The sequence below is a fragment of the Triturus cristatus genome, chromosome 7 (genome assembly GCF_964204655.1).
Source record: "Triturus cristatus chromosome 7, aTriCri1.1, whole genome shotgun sequence".
Taxonomy (NCBI): domain Eukaryota; kingdom Metazoa; phylum Chordata; class Amphibia; order Caudata; family Salamandridae; genus Triturus; species Triturus cristatus.
In genome coordinates, this window is record NC_140590.1 from 665,430,726 (window position 1) to 665,456,708 (window position 25,983).

At 41.2% G+C, this 25,983-nt stretch overlaps 1 protein-coding gene across 2 annotated transcripts in view; it reads right to left on the bottom strand.

The window, feature by feature from the left end:
• Positions 1-25,983, bottom strand: part of LOC146810319 (ATP-binding cassette sub-family A member 9-like) — a 1,478,308-nt gene that overhangs the window by 199,073 nt on the left and 1,253,252 nt on the right. For both annotated transcript variants that reach the window (XM_085617315.1, XM_085617314.1), the window contains 2 exons: positions 7,698-7,766; positions 5,898-5,989 (listed from right to left, as the gene is read on the bottom strand). In XM_085617315.1, coding sequence (XP_085473441.1) covers positions 5,898-5,989; positions 7,698-7,766 — 161 coding nt within the window. The remainder of the gene's footprint in view (positions 1-5,897; positions 5,990-7,697; positions 7,767-25,983) is intronic.

Here is a 25,983-nt window from a genome sequence, read left to right on the forward strand (position 1 = left end):
ATGTCCGTGGATGCCATTTGGTCTGGCCTTGGCCTCCATTGTGTTTCGACATGCAATGCACCATTTACTATAGGACATTCCTCTTGTAACCTATTTCTATTTCTGTTTGGGAAAGACATGGATGAGCATGATCAAATGCTGAGGTTGGTTTTGAGTACATTGCAAAAAGGTGGATTGACCATTATAAAGGAGAAATGTAAAATATTTGTGAACAGTGGGAAATATTTGGGCCACTGTTTTGATGACAATGGAATTTCTCAAAAAATGAAGTTGGTGAATTCAATAGAGAAGGCTTATTCACCTCAAAATAAAGATCAGATGAGGAAGCACTTAGAGCTAGCTTGAATTTACTCCCGGTTCATCCAAATGTTTGCTGATAGAACTAAGTATATGAGGAAGCTCACCATGAAGAATGAGAAGTTTGTATGGTGTGGTTATTGTGAAAGGGAGCTCGAACAGCTGAAACTAAGAGTAGCACCTGTTCCTGCATTGAAACCATATGAACCAATGATGCTACCATTATTAACACTATTACGAGTTGTGTGGGGTTGGGTGCTGTATTATTGCAAGTTCACGAAGGAAGGAAGGTTACCATTGCTTTTGCTTCCAGGCCTTTAAGGGAGGCAGAGACATTTTTTTGTACTATTGGCCTGTTGGTGGGGAGTCAACTATTTTCACAAGTATGGTTGGGGTACTGAGTTCATGCTTCGCACTGACCATTAACCTTTGGTGTATGTTTTTTCCAGGAAGGGAGCGGATAGGGTTTCTGCCAGGATAGATCGATGGGCCATGAGAATGTTGGAATACAATTTCAGGATTAGGATCTGGAAAGAAATATGTGTTCGCCCAGGTTCCCATCCAAATAGGAAGAGGGCATGGAGGAGAACCTGAATAAGGATATACTGGCTCAGGAAAGTGATCGGGAGGGGAGGATTTGATAAGAAGAATGGGTTTGTGCTGTGTGAGATGATGAAGTGATGCAACAAATTGTGGAGTAAATGACTAACAGGTGACCTGTGTAATAATAGGTATCTGATGCGCCAGAAACATTTAGCCAAGCGATTGTGGAGCTGTCAGTGGTGAATGGAATTTTGTTCAGAGAAGAGTTGTTGGTGGTACCCTCAGAGCTGAGGAAGAGGATTGTTCACCTCGCTCATGAGGGCTACATCGGGATGAGTATTAGTGGCCTGGAATGGATCCAGATGGGGAGTGCAGCATACATGAATGTGTCCCAGGTGCATGGAGTGACAAGTCAGTTAAGTCAGATGGACAGTTTGAATAAAGTAGCCATTGATTTGACAGTACCTGTGCACCCGTTTGGTGGGTCATCCAAGTATGCTTGATGGTGGTAGTTGATAATTGTTCACTGTGGCCCAAAATCAAGTTCACTGATTGTGTGGATAACAAGGCATAGTTGATTTTCTAAGCGAGTTGTTTGACAGAGAAGGGGTACCAGAGAGTATTATGTCTGACAACAGTGTGTAATTAGTTTCGGAAGAAATGAAGGGATTTTCTCTGATAAGGGGAGTAGAGCATGTGCTGATCTCTGTATATTACCCTCAAAGTAATGGTTTAGTTGAGAGGTGGGTTTGAAAGGAGGTCTGCAATTGGCATTGAGCAGTAGTGGAGAGTGTAAAAAGACAGTGAGCAGGTTGATACGGGCTTATCGCACCATGCCCCATTCTATCATTGGAAATTCTCCGTTTGAGCAGATGAGAGGATGCAGATTTCAGACATTATCAGCAAAGGGAACTGAAAAGAAAGAGTTGGATGTGAAGGTTCAAAGTGAGGTTGGAGATTATGTCTTGGGTGATTGGGTGCATGTTCTGAGATGGAGAAGAGTGATGAAGAGTGAGTCCAAGTTTTCTCCTCCCTTTTAGGTCAGAAGGGTAAACAAATATACACTCAAACTCAGTGACTGTAATATGTGGACTCGTAAGAAGGTGGTGAAGAACCCACAGGGTGTGATTAATGGTAGTAACATAAATATATGTTGAGGTGGAAGGGCAGAAGTGAAGTTGGGTGATGTTTTGGATAAGAAGGTACTCAGGCTCATAAGGAACTACGTTTTCTTAAAATGTACAATGAATTCGTAATGTACTTACTAACATATTCTATTTAATTTTTTCTTATTGAACTGCGATGCAATCGATTATGTTGTTCTAAAATGTACAATGTTTTCATGATGTATCAACTCATGCTTTCCTTTTGATTTTTCTTATGTTAAATTGCAATGCAATATATACTTATTTTTTAGATTATGCGGAATGTTAATTTGATCATGCTAGTCATGGTCACCCTTATAGACAACAACAATTGTTTCTCGTTTAGTTGTGTTGTATTTAATAAACAACCCTGTTACCTTTTACTTTTGGTGTTCCTGCATCATTTCAGTAGTCTTATCTCTCGGAAAGTCTTCAACACCTATAAATGCTACTGCATACCTTCTGCATTGCAGATTGTTCTCTTCACGGTTATTTTGTCTCCCTTGCCTGGATATTCTAATACAATTATTTACTATTTAACTGAATGGTTTCTTATGGGTCTCTAAATTTTACATTTATGATGCCATCTAGTAGAGATTAGGGTGGAAATGCAAAACTATGCAGGAATACATTGATTTGAACTCTTTCTCCTAAATGTGTACATTCCCAGTTGTGACCTTTCACCACTTTTAAAAGTTGTACAGGCACTGCCATATTTTTAAAGTTCGATAAGAAAAGTCCTATTCCCTGTGGCCACTACCACTGAGAAGAGGTTTGAATATCTTGGAGCACCTCTGTACACGGATCTCTATCTTCTGTTTCTCTCTGACTTGTTATTTTTTAAGCTATCGCTTTTCTTTCATCCCCCGATTTGCCCAGAGACATGTATCATACTATCACCCTGTACGTTGTAGTGAAGGTTTACTTGCAATAAAACTCCTCTCTCCATTCCCTAGATTTAAGGAGTGAGGTACCATTTAATCTGTCATGTACTGCCTGCTGCATGCCAGATTTAGAGATTCTGGCCAGCCTGTCTGGAATTGCTGTGCCTTCAGTAAAGCTACCCATTCGGTGGCTTCACTGAAGATACTGATGCCTTACCAACCAGGCACCATGTGTCATGCACCCGTTCTGCAAAGTATGTTATTTTGCAAGAACAAACTCTCAAAATGTGAGGTTTTTTTCAGAATAAAATAACAAGTGCCCATTGCACAGGGCGATTTTGCTCTCTTCAAGGGAGACGTTGTGTAATTTACCTAGAAAAGACTACCATGCCATCACAGGATTTTTGGGTGGCCAGGGCGATCAAATTGTTGTCTCTCCCTCATAATCAGGAGGTTGGAAGTGATCTCTTGTCTAGTTTCAAGAGAAGGGAGTCCAGCACGAAGCTCGTCTTGGGGGACTACTCCCGTCTAAGGGGAAAGGTGATCTCTGATTCTTCAACTAGAACTAAATGCTATTGGATCTCTAGAGGGGTATACACATAGTTGTAACCCATCTGGTTAGGGGAAAGAAACACAAAGACTTATAAAGTCCTGCATTCTTCAGTTTCTTTTAAAGTAGTTCTATAAAATCCCTTTTTCAGGACAGTTTTTTTTTTCTAAGTTGTCTTTCTTCTAGTAAATGTGGTTTATGTCACATAATCACAAAGCAGCCTAAGAAACCAAGAGGAACTCACATGTCATACTTATCCAATACTTGGTATCTCACAGCGTAGTAATGGCCTGATGACAAAGCAGTTTCTCAGTGGCAAATGCTTTGATTCAGAGTGTGCAACCAAAGACTTGCATTTACCAATGTACAGAACTCATTTTAGGAGTCCCTAACTTTTTAGAAATGCATAAGGACTTGCTGTTTGGAAAGGGTGTGTTGTTGGCGTCCCTTCCAAATAATAATTCCTATCCATATGTATCAATGGTCTAGGACTGAAGTAGCAGCTGTAAACCATTCACTGACTAGGGTGATCAAACAATTGCCTTTCATTTCTTATGAAGGGATTTCAAGTGGCCTCGTGTCTAGTTTCAAAGCATCCCTACAGCTTTGATCCCTAGAGGTGAGTTACTTGGTTGCAACTCATCTGGTTTATGTGAAAGGAACACACAGTCTTTATAAAGGCCTGCATTCTTCAGTTGCTTCCCACATGAGTCCAATGGCATCAAACTTGTTCAGGATTGTTTCTTCTTTCTAAATTGCCTTTCTTTTAATAACTATGGGTTATGCCGTATATCACAAAGCAGTCATAGAAATCAGGAGGACCTCATATCTCATACTTAACCAAAGCTTTGTGATGGATAAGAACTAGCTATGTGGAAATGGTGTGTTGAAGGCGTCCCTCCTAAACAGCGATTCCTATCCATAGGTGGCTGTAAACCATTGAAACGTTACCGACCCCCATGATGGAATAGTAACCAATTTGCACAAAGGAAGGGGACACTTTCCCCTTTGTGAATGTTAAAAAAAAGTGTTTTGAGGGAGTAAGCAGTATTCCACTGGACCACTGCAGACTGTCAAACAAACTAAAAAAAAAAGTTTAAAAAAAGTAAAATGTTCTTTCTAAATGCAGCCTAGTTTCCTCCAAGGAAAACGGGCTACATGTAAAAACATAAAGTTTAGTGTATTGAAATTCGATCACAGACATTGTGGTTTTCTGATCCCAGCAGGCCACCATCCTTGTGATGGCATCCAATCGCAATGAGTAACAAATTACAGTCTACCTTATCAGTATTCATACAGTAGGTCATATTCTATGATTTGGATTTTTGAGAAACTGACCTATTGGTACTTTTGGTTGGTTGTTAAAAATCTTTACAGATAGCAATAACATCACTTGCAGTGTGCGACCAGTATTTTGTTACCAGATATCGGCAAATCTGGCCCTTAGTTCTGTCAATGAAAGTAGGCAGCTGCTCAAGAAAGAATACAGCGGCTCATTGCTACAACATACATTTCATATAGACCACTGATCAGTGGTGAATGGAAAAATATTAAGTCATTGGTAGCCTGGAGATAGAAGACCTCCTAACTGTTGGGTTTCACAAACTTTTTGCCACATTCTTTTCAGTTGCTTTCATTTTCTTATTGTAAACTTTTCTCGGTATGCAAAGCAATATTGTTCCATACCTCTACTGTAGATGTGTTAGTACAGTAAAATGCTCATGAACATAGCTTAATAAGAGATATTCCATGTTTAGCTATTGTTAAACACAACTAAGCCACCCGAGAAACTATTTAAATCAGTGCTACACCTAACAACAGCCTATCTCTGGACATACACAAAAATGTGTAGGGATGTCATGCTTTATCATAGGACTCTCCACACTCTTCAAAAAACCCAGTTTGATGAAGAGCAGGCCTATACCTGGAGGTCATGAGGCACTTCTAACTTAGGAATGGACCTGTGACATGAAAAATGAAAAACCAATGTGATACACCAGACCTTTATACTTAAATGGAATATCACTTGGCATTAAAATCAACATGGGGAAAAAAGGAACTAGCATCCCATCACCACCCACACCGTCAACGTTTCTGTCTGATGGCTCATGCGAGCCAGTGTCATTCTTCAGAAAGCAAACACGGGATCCCTGCATGGCACACACCCCTGTGTATGCAACTATCAGTGTAAGGCTGACCTTTGTCGACCCTCTTAAATCTTAGGTCCCTAGGTACTCCGACTTTGGTTCATCTGGGCACCATGGAGAAAGGGCCCAGGAACCCGTGTAGTCAGCACACATTTGTCAAGATGCGTTCCTCTCCCGAAACCTGCTGCCGTTCGTTCCTTGCTCCCGATGAAGAGCTGTCTGAAGCTAACCAGAAGCATTGTCACGAGACGTCTTGCAAAATATTAATTATTCTCAAAATGGAACAACTTTCCTTAAGGTTACAAGCACAAATTTGCTCAGCAGTACAAACCTGAAGACTGGATCTCCCCGGAATGTTTTCTTCCCATATCTCAGCTCCAGACACCGCAGAAGCAAAATGAATATGATGCAATGCAGGTAGGGCTAGAAACAAGGAGAACAAACTTGGTGTTGTTAGTGCTGAAAGTGCAACATAGGTGAGGGCCAATTTTGATAATGAGTTTAGACATAAGAACAATGTGTCAGGAAAACCTGCTAAGCGTGCTTGTTGTAAAATCTCCAGTCAATTCAGCTGAGCTGCGGAGGCCTGAGATCTATTTTAAGGGTTTTACTCTGTTTTTCTATCTAATGTGTTACTTCTTTACTTCCGGTACCTATAGGCATGCCTGCTGTCTTTTTTGATGACGTTTTTTGTTAAGTGGTGTGTGTATTGATTCGAAATTAGAGCTTGGAGCCATCTTTGTCAGTGTGTGCCAGTCAGCGCAGAATGCTTCTGTTTAGTGCCGTGTACATTTTGGATCGGTTCTCTTCAGGCATTGCTGTGAGCTATCTTGGAATAGTTCGGCAGAATATGTATCACCTAAATCATGCTGGAGGCAGTTTGGTGTATTGTTCTTCTGCATAGGATGTGGTTCATTTGCAGTACATGAGGAACTATTTTACATCTATGACACACTCATTCATCACACATACAATTATTTATCCAATAGATGCATGTTAAAGAAAAAACAATCATTAGAGGTTTGTTATTTTCACTGCAATAGCTTTTGTCTGGTCTCAAGTGTGAACTAGACATTAAGATGGCCGCCTAATTGATGGCTATGGGTTTACGCATTGCAGTATCTTCCTTGTCACTGTGACTCACGACAGTCCTAGTTTCCGCTTTGCCGCACCTATTGTGTTGTGCACTTCATGCAGCTAAAAAATAGACAGTTCTGCTCTGGAAAAAGATTGTGTGGAGGCTTAACATGATTAAAAATGTTGGAATTCCAGTCTTGTCTTGTCGTGTTTTTCAGGTTTTCTCTGATTTCAGGGGTAATACTCTACCCTACGCTGTTTGCCAGTATGGGTGTAATTTATAAGAGACCTTCAGCATCCTGTTGCAAACCATCCGGCCATTTCCGCTGTTTTCCCCATTTGAGAAAAAATTCAATTCAAATGCTTCTCAACAAAAGGAGAACAAGGGATGTGGAACATATGAAGCTTAATAGAGGGATTCCAAAAATAAATCAATAAGTAACATTTCATCCACCAAAAAGGCAATGTTGTGCTGCTGTATGTTAACACTTTAACAAAATCTTTGATCTAAAACATACTTTGTTTATCAAAATGTTCCATATTAACAAGTGACATACTGTGCGGCAAATGCCAGAATATTTATTTTTGTAAATCATATTTTGCTTCTATTAAGTAGGAGACAGACATACGTTTCTGGTAGATACATGCGGTTTTCCATAACTTAACTTCTAGTTCCCAGAGGGGTACGTTTCTTATAAGACTGAGGCTTCTTGTTTTACTCGATTTTGAAAAGGCTGGCTTGTCATCCTGCTACAGGAGAAGGAGATGCCATTAGGCCTTCTTTCAGCTATTCATAGACAAAAAACTATTGAGATACCAGTGTTGGTTCTGAAGACACATTTGGTTGAAGGTGAAGAAAACCCCCCAAAAAGGGTCAATCCCCAAAGGATATGCACCGACTGTAGATATATAACAAATTCAAGATGTGGTATATACATGCCACATTCAGAACCTAAATCACATTTCAGCTGGTTCTTTATTTCTGCTCTTTGAAGTATTAAGGAGAAAGGTAAATGGAGTTGTTGAAGAAGTGAATCAGGAACTTCTTGCTTACCGCTATGACAGGTACGACGTATCCATGTTTCCTGAAGACTAAACGCTCATATTCGCTGTCAAAATTAGTCTGCAAGAGAAAAAAAGCCCTATTGGTAGTAATATAGCTGAAAGATAGAGTGAACAAAGTATGTAAGTTAAAGGCAGTCATCTATAACTATGGGTATAACATTTAACCTAAAAGAGACATTGCTAATTCTAACTATTTTCGCACCACTTCTGAACAGAGAATTTTCAATGGAAATGGTAACCTTTTGCTGGTAAAAGTTCTGCTTTTCCTGTACCAAGAAAAGATATTAAGGCCCTTATTACGATGTCCATCGGAAAGGCTCAGAATGGCATTCGGATTTTTCAAGCCTGTGTCGGACCCATGTTTCCGACCAACTCAGAAACATTTCTAACCGGCCGATTACGATAGAAGGTAACTGGTCAGGCATTCAGAATCGGTTCCAACCGGAATTCGGTGAGTCCAAGTCGGTCAGAGCCGAATCATACAGCTCAATGGGCCCAGTTTCCGACCGACCTATTACGATGTTGGATTCCGACAGCCTCTCCAAATCAGCCTGTCTGACACAAATCGGCTTTTGGAAACCCACTTTAGGGACCCGTAGCAGGCCCCCATTCACCCGGAGGCCTCCGGTTGGGGCCTGAGGGGGTATCCATGGATCCCCTTTTTCCAACCATGCACAGTGTGGCAGGCACCGTGGGCTGTTGTCAGTCAGAACACGGGGTCCCATTGAAGTCAATGAGAGTCCGACACAACGGTGTTCGGAACCATTGTAATCAGTCGGTCGGTCAGACTCCCCGTACCCAAGTCGGTCGGAAGGCCTTCCGACTGACATTGTAATGAGGCCCTAAATGTCAAAGATCAGTTTAACTTTTCAAGCAAAAACGTTTTGAAAATCATAAATAAGATTCACAACATTTTAAACATTTCTAATACTACACTACAAAATGATATGTTTTTTAATTTGTTTTCTGTTGGTGGCACCAGTCATCAGAATTCAGAAATTTACCTTGCAATCATCAAACAGAATTCATTTATTACATATTTATATTTGGATATTTGCTGTCTCAATGACAGAAGGCATTTTATTGGTACATTTCTTCTTTGTGTATGCAGAAAAAAGTTAATAAAACATATCTTTAAGAAATAATACATATTTTGAGTTTTTAGTTATCAGTACAAATGTTAAAACATTAAGAATGTCCAGGCAACAGCTGATACTCTTCTTTTTCAGGACCATAATTCAATTACTAAATGTTTGATGTTCAATACCAATTTGTTTTCAAGTTATGGTAGGCACGTTAGACACACTTCAAGTTTGCTACAGAACATTGCTAACGTTCGAACTAGAGCCTCATTACAATGGTGGCGTTCAGACTGCTGACAGTCAATCAGCGGAGGTCCAAATGCCAACAGCCCTTCGGTCCAACCGCCGTATTCTGATACTGGCAGTCAAACCTTAAGCTGTCAGACCCAAGACCACCGGCTCCACCAGGATCATAGATCCTGATGGAGCGGCAGTCTGAGCAGCATCCCTCTAAGGCGGCAGTGCCGAGTCAGGCACCCATGTCAGGATTACAATATTCTTTTCCAACTGCCTTTTCCTAGCGGTCAGACCACCCGCTTGTTTGTCGGTGGTCTTCTGACCACCGCAATAGCAGCCAGCGGTCTGACTGACCAGCATCATAATGATGCCATTACTCTTTACATCTTGAATTACTTCTATCTCCTTAGCAATGTCGGCATACATCAACACAATTATTCCTTATTTTTATAGTCCATGCTGAAATTAGTAAATTTCTTCAGATTCACAACTGATAAAGCAGCTCTGAAGGCCACACTGAGTAACTAAAAAAGTGAAATTACTAAAGCAAAAGTTTAGTTTTTTGCCAATTCAATTCTGGAGGTGCCCAATAAAACCCTTAGGGCCTTTAAGATAGTCGATGAATTGTCCAATACTGACTGCATAAAAAACAAGACTATCGCAACTCAAGAACTATGTGAAAGCCTTGCTACTTTTTTTTAGGAGAAAATCTCAAAAATAATTATTGGTCTCACAGGGAATCAGGAACATTTATGTTACTCTGTATCTGAGGTATGGACACAGCCACTAGCCTATCAAATAGAGGAAGGGGCCCGTGAGTATAAACTAGTAACTCTAAACCAGTTCAAAACACCCACGGAAGAAGAGCTTCACAAGCTTGCTATTCCGGGTCCCCTATGAACCCCCTCCCCCACAAGGTCTGGAAGGAGTATGGCAGGGGGCTATTATCACAGCTCCATCAGATCTGCTGCCAATCCCTGAGCAGTGGGATAGTCCCTCCCTGCTGGAAACAGGCTATGGTGACACCCCTGCTGAAAAAAGCCACCCTTGACCCTCAGTGTCCAAATAACTATTGTCCTATTTCTCTTCTTCCATACCCTGTAAAAATTCTAGAACGTCTGGTCAGCAAAACTCTTTCACTATTCTTGGAAACTAACCTGGGACTTGAAGACGTGCAATTTGGTTTTCAACCAGGTCACGGGACAGAAACATCACTAGTAATGGTCTTGAACGATCTCAGAATGTGGGCAGACAGTGGTCAGTTGACCATTCTGATTCTACTGGATATGTCTGCCTCATTCGACATGGTCAACCACAAAATATTATTTAGGCGGCCTGTTAAACTAGGGCTGGAGGACCTGGCTCTGAATTGGCTTCAGTCCTATCTGGAAAATAGGCAACAAGCTGTGGCCCTCCCCCTCTTTTTATCAAAATTTATAACTGTTCAGCATGGGGTCCCCCAAGGTTTGTCTATTTGTCCGATCCTTTTTAATATCTATCAGAGACCACTGATCCCCATCATTAAATCCTATAACATCAAGCTGGTGAATTATGCAGACGATACACAGCTCATCCTGTCTCTTGAAGGCAGAGAGTCTACGTCACTCAGTAACATGCATGCAGAAGACTGCTAGATGGCTCACGGATAACTCCCTGCAGTTTAACGGGGGGAAAACGGAAATCCTATACTGCACGGTTAATAAAATTCCCTGCCTGCTTCCAGCCAACTTCTGGCCCATTCAGGCAGATACGCCTCCTTCACCAGCAGTAGCAGTGCATAATCTGGGGGTAGTCTTTGACAACAAGTTGAGTCTGGAAAAACATGTGAACAAAACATTTGGAACTTTCTTCTCCCTCATTAAAGCATTGCGGAAAATTCTCCCTATCTTACCTCTGTCAGCCAGGGCTCTAGTAGTAAGAAGTGTTATTTTGAGCCGGTTGGACTGCTGCAATGCCCTGCTCCTCAGTGCACCTAATTTCCTCATTATGAAACTGCAAAGAATACAGAAAATAGCTGCAAAGTTAGCTTGAAAGAGGCCACAAAGCTCCTCTGCCTCTGCGGCTCTTAATGATCTCCAATAGCTCCCTCTAGCTCAGAGAATTCAATTCAAATCATTATGCATTGTTTTCAAGGACCTTCATGGACTTGGACCTCTGCCACTGCAGAAAAAGTTTGTCTGGCATTCTCCAATAAGAAACCTTCGATCTTCCACTGCTCATCTGGTTTGTACCACCAGAATAAGAACCTCCAGGTTTAGAGAGGGAGAGCATAAAGCTGTGTGGCCGCCCATCTGTGAAACAATCTCCCACCCAATATCAGACAAATGGAAGAGTTCCTCCAGTTTAGGAAAAAGCTTAAAACTTATCTTTTCCCTAGAATGTAGTGCAGGATATTCATCTTGTGGGTAAATATGAGCATTTAGGGAAACCTCTGTCATTCTCAGCGCCAGGATACCCGTGGGGTGATAGTGCGCATTAGAAATCCTGGTCACATTACATTACAGATTCATGCTGCCCTTAATGCAGCTCTCATTGCTTTGTGTCAATAGTATCAAAAAGCTGTTATCCACTTCCTTATTAATTAGACAAAACACATTTTTTAGAAAAAAACTCCCTACATATGACTCAAAACACTTGGTGTATGTTGTAAAGTGTGTCTTCACCAGGGGAGTAGCTTGGTCAGTAAGATTTTCGGCGGGGGGGGTAAGCTTCATATTTCCCAAACAATCACACTGGCATACCCTGTTAAAACACATTATGAGAAACAGGACATGACAGGGCAGTGGAAAGAAAAAGGAGTGTAGATTGTTAGGGGTTCTTAAAACAATTGTTTTCAGACTAACCAAGTTTTAAGAGTGGGTGTGTGCGTGTTTTTGTCTGCATGTAAGTAAAAATCCAAGATGGAATCCGACAGATACCTCACCAGACCCGACTGAAAGCACCTGTACCCAACTAGTTACTAGAGAATATATTTTAGAAGCTACACCCCTGGTCTTCACGGGGAACCACGCTGCTAGATACCAGGTGAACACACACTTTGTAAAACACACCAACAGTTTTGAATTATTAAAAGCCAGCTTCTAGAAAATAATTGGAATCTCTTGTAAAGATATATTTGTGTAGTTATGGTTAGGGAAGACTTTGGCACCATTTAGCAAATCTACATTAAACATTTTGATTTTTTGTTTGCCAGATTTCAGTTTGAAATGGCAAGTTCATCGATGCAGATCCATCAAGGGGTGAAGAGAGTGTCGAAAAAGTGACTTTTCCCCACTTTAACTCCCAGAGGAATTTTACTCTCTGCTGCAAAATAAAACATTGACTGGAAAGGCACAAAACTTGTCAATGTGGAAAATAATATTCAAGGAAGTGACTTTGCTTGGTTTGGAGTAATCCTGTAGTGGGTGTTGGCCCAAGTAGGTCAGAAATTCTCCCAACCCTTTGCAGATGGCCAAAACATGCTTTGGCCATGCGCAGCGGGGTTTGGCCACAGAGCCTGACCGCCTACACCCATCCCACCACATGCATGCAAAACGTTCTCTTATGTTGCGGCAAACCAATAAGATCATTTTGGATCCATGGCTCCAACTTTGTGGTGCTCTTTTGTATTGAAGAGTAAAATTGCATATGGTAATTAAGATGGGAAAAAGGCACTTTTGGGACACCCCATCCCAATTTGTCTTGGCCCCCCAGTGGATTCAAATTCCCTAAATAGAGCTAAAGTTATTAGGAAAAGAAAAAATATCTTTCCTATGGAAACTCTGACTTGACTAATACTATAGAGGTGCTATTGCTCGCTTTCGCTCTCTCTCGCTCTATCTCTCTATATGTACATATATAGTCACTGAACAAAACACAAGCTTCAGTTGCCATTTCATTCACTCAAAACCAAAGAAATTCAGCCGTTATAGTTAGCTGAGCTAAGTATAACTTGCGCCCGGCAATGCACTGCTGATGATGTCACATATTACATCACTCGTGACATGGTCAGTGACCTCACTGATGACATTTCAAATGATATCACTGATGACATCATCAGTGACTGAGTGTTTCTAAGTATAAGAATGCTATATATATGTATATATATATATATATATATATATATATATATATATATATATATGTCCCAAAATCCAAGTAGTGCAGTATAGCCTTGATCACGTGATCAAGGCTTTTGCCGAAACGCGTTGTGTAATAAATATTTGGACCTGCACTACGAAGTTGCTGTGCCTTTATTACTGAGAGCATACTGCACTACTTGGATTTTGGGACATTGAATTTGCCAGTGAGCTTCACCGGCGTGTATGCCACCCTTCATGGGTCCCAGCACCCCAGAAGACGCGACGCTGATTTTTTAAATATTTATATGTATATATATATATATATTCACTGAAAAAACCATAGGTTTCACACATGTTATAGTTAGCGGAAATTTTACTGATAAAAAACCAGTGAAATTCCCCCGTTATAGTTAGCGCAGGCAACTATAACTCACGCAACCGCAATCCTCTGCTGATGCTAATACTGTATTTAGACACTTATTTGCCCATGTCTTCTTCCATACATTTTTAGCTATACATATATTACAAATATATTTTTTTCATAAAGACACATATGTAATCAGCAGAAGATTGCAGTCGCGTGAGTTATAGTTGCCTGCGCTAACTATAACGGGGGAATTTCACTGGTTTTTTATCAGTAAAATTTCCGCTAACTATAACATGTGTGAAACCTATGGTTTTTTCAGTGAATTTGCAAGGTTTTTTAAATGCTAATTCCTAACTATAACGTGTGTGAAACCTATGGTTTTTTCAGTGAATTAGTACGGTTTTTTAAATGCTAAGTTTTTTTCCCTTATAATAAGCCCTGTACATTTGGTGGCCTTCGGCCACCAAAAGCACAGGGGGTGGGGTAAGTGTGGATAGTGTTTTTTGCCCTTAACATAAGCCCTGTGCTTTTGGTGGCCTTCGGCCACCAAAAGCACAGGGGGTGGGGTAAGTGTGGATAGTGTTTTTTTTATTTTTATTTTTTTACCGTACGCTTACGGTAAGCGTACGGTAAGCGTACCCCGCGAAATTGCCGAAAAAAAAATAAAACCGTTTTTGCACTTGGGGGATGTTTGGGGACTCCCTCAACATGACTATGTGGGAGGGAGTTGTCAAAACAGCCCCTTTACATGTTTTTGGGCTTGATATTTTAAAAATCACTCTCAGTGCGAGAGACAAAATGGCGGCCGCCGCTTCCTGGTTTCGGCCGATTCGAATGTTTACTAAGATCTAAGAGCCAATCAGAATCGCGCTCGCGCACGCCACCGTACGCTTACCGTAAGCGTACGGTAAGCGTACCGTAAGCTGGCTCAGATATATATATTGATTTAAAGGCTATTTTCTCAGAATCTACTGAACAGATTTACACCAAACCTACAAAAGGCACTTCCTTGACCTAGGGACTACCTCTCTGCCAAATTTTGAGTAATTCTGTTCAGCCGTTCGGGCTGTAGCTCGTTCTAAAGGTCCTATGGAAAAATGCATGGGAAAAACGCGTTTTGGGACCCCCCTTTTATCTCAGCCCCCGCTTGACGGATCCCCCCGAGACTTTCAGGGTAGGAGCGGAGCGTAGCGCCCCACCTATTTTGAAAAATTTGCGAGGATTCGTCGACCGGCGCCAAAGTTATTCAAAATAGAATGTTGAGGTTTTCCTATGGAAACGTGGTCCTAACTATAACTACCTACTGGCTATCGCCAGTAGGTAATATATATATATATATATATATATATATATATATATTTACCAAGGTGTATTGAAGAATGAATGGGTACATGAGTGGCTGTATGGATGATTTAGTGCATATGTGACTGATTGTTTAAGTCAATTTCAATTCAATTCAAAGAACTTTATTCGGTTATTAAAAAAAAATAACCATAAAAGCACAGTTTAAATATCACATCAAAGTTCCACAATTTTTACAGAAAGAAGAAAAGAATCAATAAATGCAGATAAAAACTTAATAATCATATCACAATTGATTTACGGGATCTAAAAACCTTTTTAAAAAACGCAATTACAGAAGCAATATTATAGGCATTGTCCAAATACTGCAGCGCCAAAAATGCAGGACGGCATTGTCTCAATTCCAATCTTTTAAGGACAGGAATAATCCATGTTTTCCTAGGCTTAGAGTAAAATGTGCAAAAGAACAATATATATATATATATATGGGGGGCGCTAGGTGGCGCTAACCAAGATGGCCGCACCGATGTGAGGCTCCTGATGCTTGACCCCTCGCATCCGACCTAAATCCGTGTACCGCCGCCCTAGAAGCGATCCAGAGGTCGGCATCTGTAGAGGAGCTGCTGCACCACACTCGGTGCTGTTTCCGGGCGATTTCCTGCAACCAGGGCCGAGATCGGAGGCCCATTAGTCACGCCGGTGTGAGGGACGCATCCGGCTGGTTCCGAGGCAGGCACTGTGAGCGACGTGAGTCCCGCGACGCCCTGGGAGGAGAGAAGGCCGTGTAGCCGGCGGCGGCCTGCCGCCCATCGCGGGAGCCCGAGGGGGTGAGCCCCTGCCCTCCGCGGACCGCAAGTGAGCTGGAGGGGGTGACGGCTGGTGGGGCGCCCCCGGAGCCGGCACGGGGTGGAGGCCCAGAATCTGCTGTGGCCCTGCAACACGGGCGGACCGGTCCGAGTGGCGCAGGCCTGTGCGGGTAGTCGGATCTGGCCTTGCTGGGACTGGCGCCCACTCTCCATCTGCACCGCCAGCTGGGAGTTCACGCCGGCGAGGGAAGACGACTCCCCCTGGTCTCCCCCACCCTGTCTTGTGTGTCGGGCGGGGGAGCCACTGTCCGGGCGATCGGCCGGGCGGGCGGCGACATCCTGCCAGGCCCCGAGGGTAGACGCAACACAAGAGGTGAAGGCGCTTCGTGGGCACAGGCAGCGGCGACCGACGTGGGAGGTCGAGCCTGGCCTTGCTGACGGTGGAGCCCACCCTCATCCTGTACCACCGGCTGGGAGTTGCTGCAGACGAGAGGGGGGCGCCCCTCCCCCCCGGACTTCACCCATCCTGACCGTCCCTGCTGCCGACCGGGCGGAGGCGTCCCGGCCCTGCCCCTAAGGAGTTCCTGCTGTCGGTCCGGGACCGGGGACAGGTGCGGGGTGGTCCCACTGAACGTGACGAGCCTGCAGGCCCAACGCAGGCGACAGTGGTGCGGCGGACCTGGGGCTGCGCCTCAACTGGTGACGACTGCGAGTGTGGGCCGCGGCGAGGCGCCCGCTGCGAGGTGAGAGAGGCCTGGCCCGGATAATAGCGGGGAAGTGGCATACCCGACGGACTCCTGGCCTCCCCTAACTGGGGGAAAGACGTGTCTCTATCCTTCCTCTCTCCCCAACTCTTCGGTCCTTGGTCCTGCACCGGAAGGCTAATTGACTGGTGGGCGTGGGCCGACTGGCGGTCCGCCGTACCAAGCCTAGAGGCCGGCATACACACCCCGATCGCCACCATGGGCAAGGACAGGGGCCTCAAGCCGACGACAACGTCCCACCAAACAAAAATCTGCCGGTGAGCTTCGCCGGCGTGTATGCCACCCTTCATGGGTCCCAGCACCCCAGAAGAAGCGACGCTGATTTTTTGAATATATATATGTGTGTATATATATATATATATATATATGTGTGTATATATATATATATATATATATATATATATATATATATATATATATATATATATATATATATATATATATATATATATATATATATATATATATTACCTACTGGCAGTCACCAGTAGGTAGTTATAGTTAGGACCGTGTTTCCATAGGAAATCTCAAAATTCTATTTTGAATAACTTTGGCGCCGGTTGACGAATCCTCGCGAAATTTTCAAAACTAATGGGGCGCTCCGCTCAGCTCCTACCCTGAAAGTTTCGGGGTGATTCGTCAAGCGGGGGCCGAGAAAAGGGGGGTCCCAAAACGCATTTTCCCCATGGATTTTTCCATAGGGACTTTAGTCGCAGCTACAGCCCGAACGGCTGAACAGAATTATGTGAAATTTGGCAGAGAGGTAGCCATAAGGTCCATGAAGTGCCTTTTGCAGGTTTGGTGTAAATCTGTTCAGTATTTCCTGAGAAATTAGCATTTAAATCATTATATATATCTGTAAGCGCGCAGCGTGCGCGCACTGAGCAAGTCCTGTGCGCGCACCCTGCCGTGCGCGAGCGCACTTCTGATTGGTTGTTAGATATCAGTAAACATTCGAATCGGTGGAAATCAGGAAGCGGCGGCCGCCATTTTGTCTCTCGCATAAAGAGGGGGTGATGAACAAAGGGGGAGAGCGTGAAAAGGGGGCAGAGTGGGGAGATATTGACCCACTAGGCATTGTAAGGGGGTCACAGTAGGACCTTGTAGGGCAAAAAAAAAGATTTATATTTTGAAAAAAAATATCGCCGAGTGCGCGCACCCAGCGCTCACCCGAAAAAAATTTTAAAACAAAAAAAGAATAAAACATTGCATTTAAGTGAAAAGATATAAGGTGGCTCTAAAAAGAGCCCTTGTGTTTATTGTGTGTTTTTTGGTACCTACAAGTAAGTACCGATGCAGAGTCTAAAGTTCAAGAGGAAGACTCTGTTGCCTTCATCAGTGAAGTGTACACCATCTCCTCTATAAATGTCTTGCATGTTGTAACGCAAGTTGTTGTGGTATATAGAACCCATACCATAGTCTCTGAGGAAAGCAGAAATAGATTTGTTGACGTGCTTCCTTGCTTTGTCAATCTGCGGACAAAATTGGTTAGACCAGTTCCACTTTTGTCTTTGGCATATGTTGGAATATACAAAGGCAGTTTGTGGAGAAAGCGACATCAATTGCACAAAGGTGTCCTTAATAAGCATTTCCAGACCTACCCCAGTTAAAGTGCCTAGGTCATTACCACCACAGTGCAAAATAATAAGGTTAGGCTGTGGGAGATGTAGAAAGGTTTTCACCAAAGGCATTAATTGGTGCCACTTTAACCCTCTCTGACCAATCCATCTAATGTCTACATTTGGCAAAGCAAGGTCTCTCACCATACCTCTTTTTTCTGCAAATTTTTCACTCCAGAAGACATAGCTGTGACCTACAATCCACACTGTGAACATCTTCCAAGGAGATCTGGATGCACTCAGGAGGTGTCTTTCAGTAGAAAGGCAATATGAAATGAAAGACAGTTGAAAAATGGAGGCACACATAGTTTTTTTAATAAAAAGAACTCATTGGCTGTTTCAAACCATTCTACACTAAAACCTAGGCTGTATGTTTAAATTTTTAAAAGCATGTTTTGTATTGGTTCAGAAAAATGTGTTACCACAGAACATTACTATGGATTTTCTGTTAGGTTTGAAAAGTCAAGCACTCTTGCTCTTTGGATATGAAACATTGTCTGCTGAACTTCTGACCTCTCTCCTCACAGCAGTGTTCCATGAGCTGTTGCTATGGTAGCAGGCAGGAGACAAGTTGGGGAAGGGTACATTTGGAAAGGGGTTGAAGTTTTCAACCAATAGAAATGTGTGATTTCATTGGAAAAAAAGTGGGAAGCACTGAGATTTGAAATTAACATGTATATGTGTGAAAAAAGAGAGGGAAACATTGCCATTTACTGGTTCTGGAGAGAGGAGAGAGGTGTGGAGCTCTGATATTCTGACTCTGATAGTCTGCTGTTTGAGTGGCACATTTCTTTCTCAACTAACTATTTTAAAAGGTGAGTTATGAATTTGAGAGGGGATGTATGTGGTGATTTTTGAGATAAATATTAGAATTGTGAATCTTCTTCAAAAGTTATGTTTTACATTTTGAGGTTTGCGAGATATTTAACTGTTTTGAACTTGTAAGATATTATGGAGTATGTTTTCACAATAAGTTAATGTGTACTGGTAAGAATGAGGAATACTGTTTTGTGCCTACCATCAAACCATGAGTCTGTGTGCAGAGAAGAATTGTTGACAGAGATTTAATTTGCGTTGCTGTTGAAAAGTAAGACGTGCAGTTGAAAGGAAAGGACAGCTTGTTTTTAATTGTGATGGTTAGGATTTAGCAGAAATCACTTTGAAAGAAAAGAGAGGAAAATAGCAGCACATTTGAAATTAGCATTAGTTCTGTAAGAATTGCAGACCCAGGAAAGGGGCAGCCTGTGTTTTGTGCCTACCAACACAGCATGAGTCTGTGTGCATATAGGAATTGTTGTCTGAGATTTAATTTGTGAAGTTGTTGTTCTGTAAGGATTGCAGACCCAGGAAAGGGGCAGCCTGTGTTTTGTGCCTACCAACACAGCATGAGTCTGTGTGCATATAGGAATTGTGGCCAGAGATGTATTTTGTGTTGCAGTTGTTCTGTAAAAAATGCACTTGCAGGAAAGGGACAGCTTGTTTTCTTCAAATGTGGTGGTTAGCAGTCAACAGAAATCACTTAATCTGAAATGAGAGGCAAAAGCTAAAACATTTGAAACCAATAGGGTAGATTTTCCATTCAAAATAGCAAAGGCACAGGTAGTTGCCATATGTTCAAAACTGAAAATAACCCTTAGCACACATGCACTGTTACATACATCCCAGCAGTCTTCATGCAGTTTTGGAAGTCTCTTTGCTCATCTGTCTTTTACCAGACAATACACAGTCTCAAGAAACACACTCTTGGCACGCACGCAGCAGCTTCTCCCACACTCCCATGTGTAGTACTCAGGTCTGTGTGGTGTTTCAGATAGCACTGTGTAACGCAAACACATTCAACGTCATCAAGGCACATTTCCTTTGCTCTAGTGTAGTCACTCACCCAGATTGCACATGCTCATGGTATGATGTAGCTGTTAGGACATGTGGTCTTTTCTGCCTCTGTGATCTAGAAGGAAAATGTGTCAGGCTGTAATAGTAATTATCACTTGCTCTACCACAGTAGTAAATGTGCTTTGAAATTGCAAATCAAATTCTGTTTTCTGCTTAGAAGCACACTATGAGGCTGTGTGCGCACAGGAATTGTGGCCAGAGATGTAATTTGTGTTGCAGTTGTTCTGTAAAACATGCACTTGCAGGAAAGGGACAGCTTGTTTTCTTCAAATGTGGTGGTTAGCACTCAGCAGAAATCACTTAATCGCAAATGAGAGGCAAAAGCTAAAAGATTTGAAACCAACAGGGTAGATTTCCCTTTCAAAATAGCAAAGGCACAGGTAGTTGCCATATGTTCAAAACTGAAAATAACCCTTAGCACACATGCACTGTTACATACATCCCAGCAGTCTTCATGCAGTTTTGGAAGTCTCTTTGCTCATCTGTCTTGCACCAGACAATACACAGTCTCCAGAAACACACTCTTGGCACACACGCAGCAGCTTCTCCCACACTCCCATGTGTAGTACTCAGGTCTGTGTGGTGTTTCAGATAGCACTGTGTAACGCAAACACATTCAACGTCACCAAGGCTCATTTCCTTTGCTCTAGTGTAGTCACTCACCCAGATTGCACATGCTCATGATCTCAAGGAGCTGTTAGGACATGTGCTCTTTTCTGCCTCTGTGATCTACAAGGAAAATGTGTCAGGCTGTAACACTAATTATCACTTGCTCTACCATAGTAGTAAATGTGCTTTGAAATTGCAAATCAAATTCTGTTTTCTACTTAGAAGCACACCATGAGACTGTGTGCGCAAAGGAATTGTGACCAGAGATGTAATTTGTGTTGCAGTTGTTCTGTAAAACATGCACTTGCAGGAAAGGGACAGCTTGTTTTCTTCAAATGTGGTGGTTAGCAGTCAACAGAAATCACTAAATCGCAAATGAGAGGCAAACGCTAAAACATTTGAAACCAACAGGGTAGATTTCTCTTTCTAAATAGCAAAGGCACAGGTAGTTGCCATATGTTCAAAACTGAAACTAACCTTTCGCACACATGCACTGTTACATACATCCCAGTAGTCTTCATGCAGTTTTGAAGTCTCTTTGCTCATCTGTCTTGCACCAGACAATACACAGTCTCCAGAAACACACTCTTGGCACACACGCAGCAGCTTCTCCAACACTCTCATGCGTAGTACTCAGCTCTATGTGATGTTTCAGATAGCACTGTGTAACGCAAACACATTCAACGTTACCAAGGCCTCATTTTCTTTGATCTAGTCTAATCACTCACCCTGTAACACATGGTCATGGTCTCAAGGAGCTGTTAGGACATGTGCTGTTTTCTGCCTCTGTAAATGATAAGGAAAATGTGTCAGGCTGTAACAGTAATTTGATACTATTCAGGAACACTGTTTTGTTCCAAAAAACATAGCATGAGTCTGTGTGTATACAGGAATTGTGGGCAGAGATTTAATTTGTGAAGTTGTTGTTCTGAAAGAAATGCAGTCCCAGGAAAGGGGCAGCCTGTGTTATGTGCCTAAAATGACGATATGAGTCTATGTGCACACAGGAATTGTGGGCAGAGATTTAATTTATGAAGTTGTTGTTCAGTAAGAATTGCAGTCCCAGGAAAGGGGCAGCCTGTGTTATGTGCCTAAAATGATGGCATGAGTCTGTGTGCGCACAGGAATTGTGGGCAGAGATTTAATTTGTGAAGTTGTTGTTCAGTAAGAATTGCAGTCCCAGGAAAGGGGCAGCATTTTGTCTTTACACAAATTATCCCTTAGCACACATGCACTGTTACATACATCCCTGCAGTCTTCATGCAGTTCTGGAAGTCTCCTTGCTCATCTCTCTTGCAGCTGACAATACATAGTCTCCAGAAACACACTCTTGGCACACATGCAGCAGCTTCTCCAACACTCCCATGCGTAGTACTTAGCTCTGTGTGATGTTTCAGATAGCAGTGTATAACGCAAACACATAAAAACATCATCAAGGCCTCATGTTCTTTGCTCTAGTCTAATCACTCACCCAGGTTGCAGATGCTTATGGTATGAAGTAGCTGTTAGGAAATGTGCTCTTTTCTGTCTCTGTAAACTATAAGGAAAATGTGTCAGGCTGTAACAGCAATTATCAGTTTCTCTACCACAGTAGTAAATGTGCATTTAAATTGCCAATCAAATATTGTTTTCTGCCTAGAATCAAACCTTGAGGCTGTGTGCGCACAGGAATTGTGGGCAGAGATTTAAAGTCTGTTGCAGTTGTTCTGAAAGACTTGCAGTTGCAGGAAAGGGGCAGCTTGTTTTTTTTCAACTGTGGTGGTTAGCACTCTGCACAAATTAGTAAATCACAAATGAGAGGCAAATGGTAAAATATTTGAAATTAATGAAAAGCTTAAAAAATATTTTAATGAATTATAATTACAAAAAAGATTTTTTTTAAGTTTCTTGCAGGTATTGCTGAGCAACAGTGTAAAAATTAAAAAATGCCTTTAAGGACAAGAAAGAGGAAAGAAAAGCAACAACAAGTATATCTGGACAAAACTGTGAAAAAAGAAATAGGAGGAGAAGCATGTGATGGAAAAAAGAAAAACTCTACTGGTAAGAAAACTAAAGTTTTCTTTAAAAATATCTTCAAAAAAAAAGAAAATGGCAAAAATAAATGTAAAACAAACATTGTTTTATGTACAAAGCAACAACAGAGTCAACAGCAAAAAACAAAAGCTAATGTACAATCAGAGGTATGTAAAACTGATTTAACACGAAAATTAGATTTTAAAAACATTCGTCGAAAAATGTTTCAGAGAAGAGTGATGTTAAATTTGCTAAAGGATGTGAAAAAATATAAGAAAAAATCAAAATATATTAAGAATTTTTTTTTTATAGAAAATATTGTAAGTAAGGCTTTGGAAATAAAAAGAACACTTTTTATTCTAATTTTGAATAGGATGCGTAGATTAGATAAATTAGTCAATGCAATGAAGTCACAAAGCAAAAGGAAAAGAGAAGTGAAAAAAAGTAACTTTTGTAAAGTGTTCTTGGGAGAATGGAAACACAGTTCAAGTACTGAACCATTTTTTAATGAAGAGAGTTATCTTCAAAGTAATAGTTTGTTGCATGCAGTTGACACCAATGGTAGAACATATGAAGTTAAGGATGGTTGTGTGAAAAAGAGAAAATGGTCCAAAGAAATGAGGAAGAAGTAATGGCTGCTGAGGCTATGGGGAGACGTCCAAAAGCCCCAGTGTACACTTGGAACTGTAGTAGTATTTGTACTGTGCGTCAGGAATCTATTGATAAATTACGTGACTTTCTAAGAGAATATAGTAAAAGGAGTGTAAGAAGATGAAGGTGCTTCAAACACTAGATCCATGCAGAGTGAGAGAGAATACTGGTTTGCAAGGACATTCTCTGGCTTGTCTATCTAGAAAAGTGTGTAAAAGTGTTTTTCATCATTTTAGGATGCTGGCTGTTCATCATACTGAAATGAGAAAGTTTGTGAGAACATTGTATTTTGATAAAAGTCCAGCAGTAAAGTTAAATGAGTTAAATAATGCTCTGTTCCGTGGATCTGTATCAGATGTAGTGAAGGTTACCGATGAGATTCAGTTTTGTTACTTCGGACCAGAACAAGAAAGTGCAGAAAAGGACACAGTTAATGAGGAAAATGAGGAACAGAATGTAGAACTCATTATTACTAAAAATTTTGAGGATGAAATGACAAAATTTACTATCATCTCTAATGAAAGACCAAATATTATTTGTATTTGTTGCCGCAGAAGCCATTATAAAATTCAAACAAGGAATGTTGATCTGTATAAAAAAAGTGAAAATGAAGATAATTATAAGTGGAAGGATTTTGCAACATATATATTTCTGGAAAATTGTTTTGAATTGGGTGAAGATCAGCGTATTTGTAAATACTGTTATAATAAGTTAGAAGAAAATAGAATGCCGACCAGAGCTGTACATAATAATTTAGAATTGGATGCTATTCCTGCAGAACTTTCTGATTTAAATACATATGAGTCTATACTCATTCAATGTGTTCATCCGTTCCAGACTATAGTACGTATGGAGCCCAAAACTGGTAAATTACCTCCTTCAGTTTTACTGAGAGGTTTAAAAGGAAGAGTGGTGTATTTGCCCTTGGATTTGAAAAAAAAATAGGGAACCTATTGATGCAGATACTTTGGAAACTGAACCATTAGTTATTCTGGTTAATGGTGTACCTACAAAGAATAAGAAGATTTGGCAGGAGCTGGTAGATGTACGGAAAGTACAAAGAGCAAATTTATATTTGAAAAGGAATAATAAATGGTATGAATCAATTTATATAGATGAAGAAGAAGAAGATTTACAAGAAGACACAGAAACACCAACTGGACAAATTGAAAAAGTGGACAAGTCAAAAGAAGAAGAAATTTATGAACATTTTAGCATACATCCTCTTCATTCAAAAGAAGTTATGGGAGACACTATTGATCTGTTTCAGATGAAGAAAGCAAAAGGAACTCCCGTGAGTGTATGGGAGAAGAGCTTGGAAGCTCGATGTTTTCCTCAGCTGTTTCCTACAGGAAAAGGTGGACGATACGATGAACGCCCAGAACAGATTCCAGCTTCTTAGTATCGGACTACAAGACTATATGCTGAAGATTCAAGATTTCGGCAAAGTATTCCTTATTTGTTTCATCTTTTATTTGAAAGTGACTTGTCTGCATTATCTTATGCAGTAAATCATATTTTAAAAAGTGGAGTACATCTACATAATGTGTCTGCTAAGGATTTTATGGAGAAAGTGCAGCACAGAGATAATCATTTGGAAACACAACTGATCAATCTGATGGCTTGTCAGCGTGGGACAAATGAATATTGGTACCGACGCCATGGAGAATTAAAATGCATGTTACGGAATTTAGGAACTCCTACATGGTTTGTAACCCTAAGCTGTGCCGAGTACGCTTGGGATGATTTATTGGATTTTCTACGAGAGGTAAATTCAAACATTAAAAACATTGAATACAAGACAGCAGGAGAACTGTGCTCATTGGATCCGGTTAATGTTTGCAGATATTCCAATCATAGATTTGAGGCTATGATGTCCTTCATCTACAATAAAAAAAATCCACCTCTTGGAGAAGTAGTGGATTTCTTTTGGAGAAAAGAGTACCAAGCAAGAGGTGCTCCTCATATTCATATGCTGTTGTGGATCAAGGATGCCCCAAAATTTGGAACAGATGCTGATGAAGAAGTGTTATCTTTCATTGAAGAATATGCAACATGTGCTATACCTAATAGCACAGAAGAGAAAAAGTTAAAAGAACAAGTTTTACGTTTCAAAGTCATCGGTGTGGAAAATACTGTCGACGGAAGTACAAGACCAAAGATAAAGTGTCGATTTGGATTTCCTAGACCTGTTCTTTCAAAAGGAAGAGTCAACAGTTTTATGTCAGCTGTGCGACATACTATAACCAGAAAATCTCCCAAAAATACATACAACCTAAGAAGAAAAGAAGAGTCAAAATTGATATATGACTACAACCCAGTCATTTTAACAATGTGGAATGCTAACATGGATATTCAGTATGTGGCAGACAATTCTATTGCTGTTGCTCGGTATGTCACATCTTACATCACTAAATCTGAGAAAACAGAATTGAAGGAAATGTGGGAAGAGATTTCTCACGAGAAGACTGTCAGTAAGAAGCTGTACAGTTTCAGTTTAAAGATGTTATCGCATCGAGAAATTGGATCCTACGAATGCTCAGATAGGTTATCATCTGCAAGTCTTTACTCGAAATCCAGAAGAATAATTTGGGTCAGTTTAGGCCTTGCAGGAATGAGAAATCGGGTACTGAAATCTGTTGGAGAAATTGAATATTTGGCCGAGAATGACCCAGAAAGTACAGATATTTTGAAAACAAACATGTTGCACACATATTACCCAAAAAGAAGTCATCATCTTGAGAACATGTGTCTCTATGAAGTGCTGCAGAACTACATTTTTTCACGGAAAGCCACAGAAGACATCAACAATGGAAAATATAAAGTCATTGGTGAGGAAGGATGTTTGGTGAAGCAAACAAAAGGAAGTTT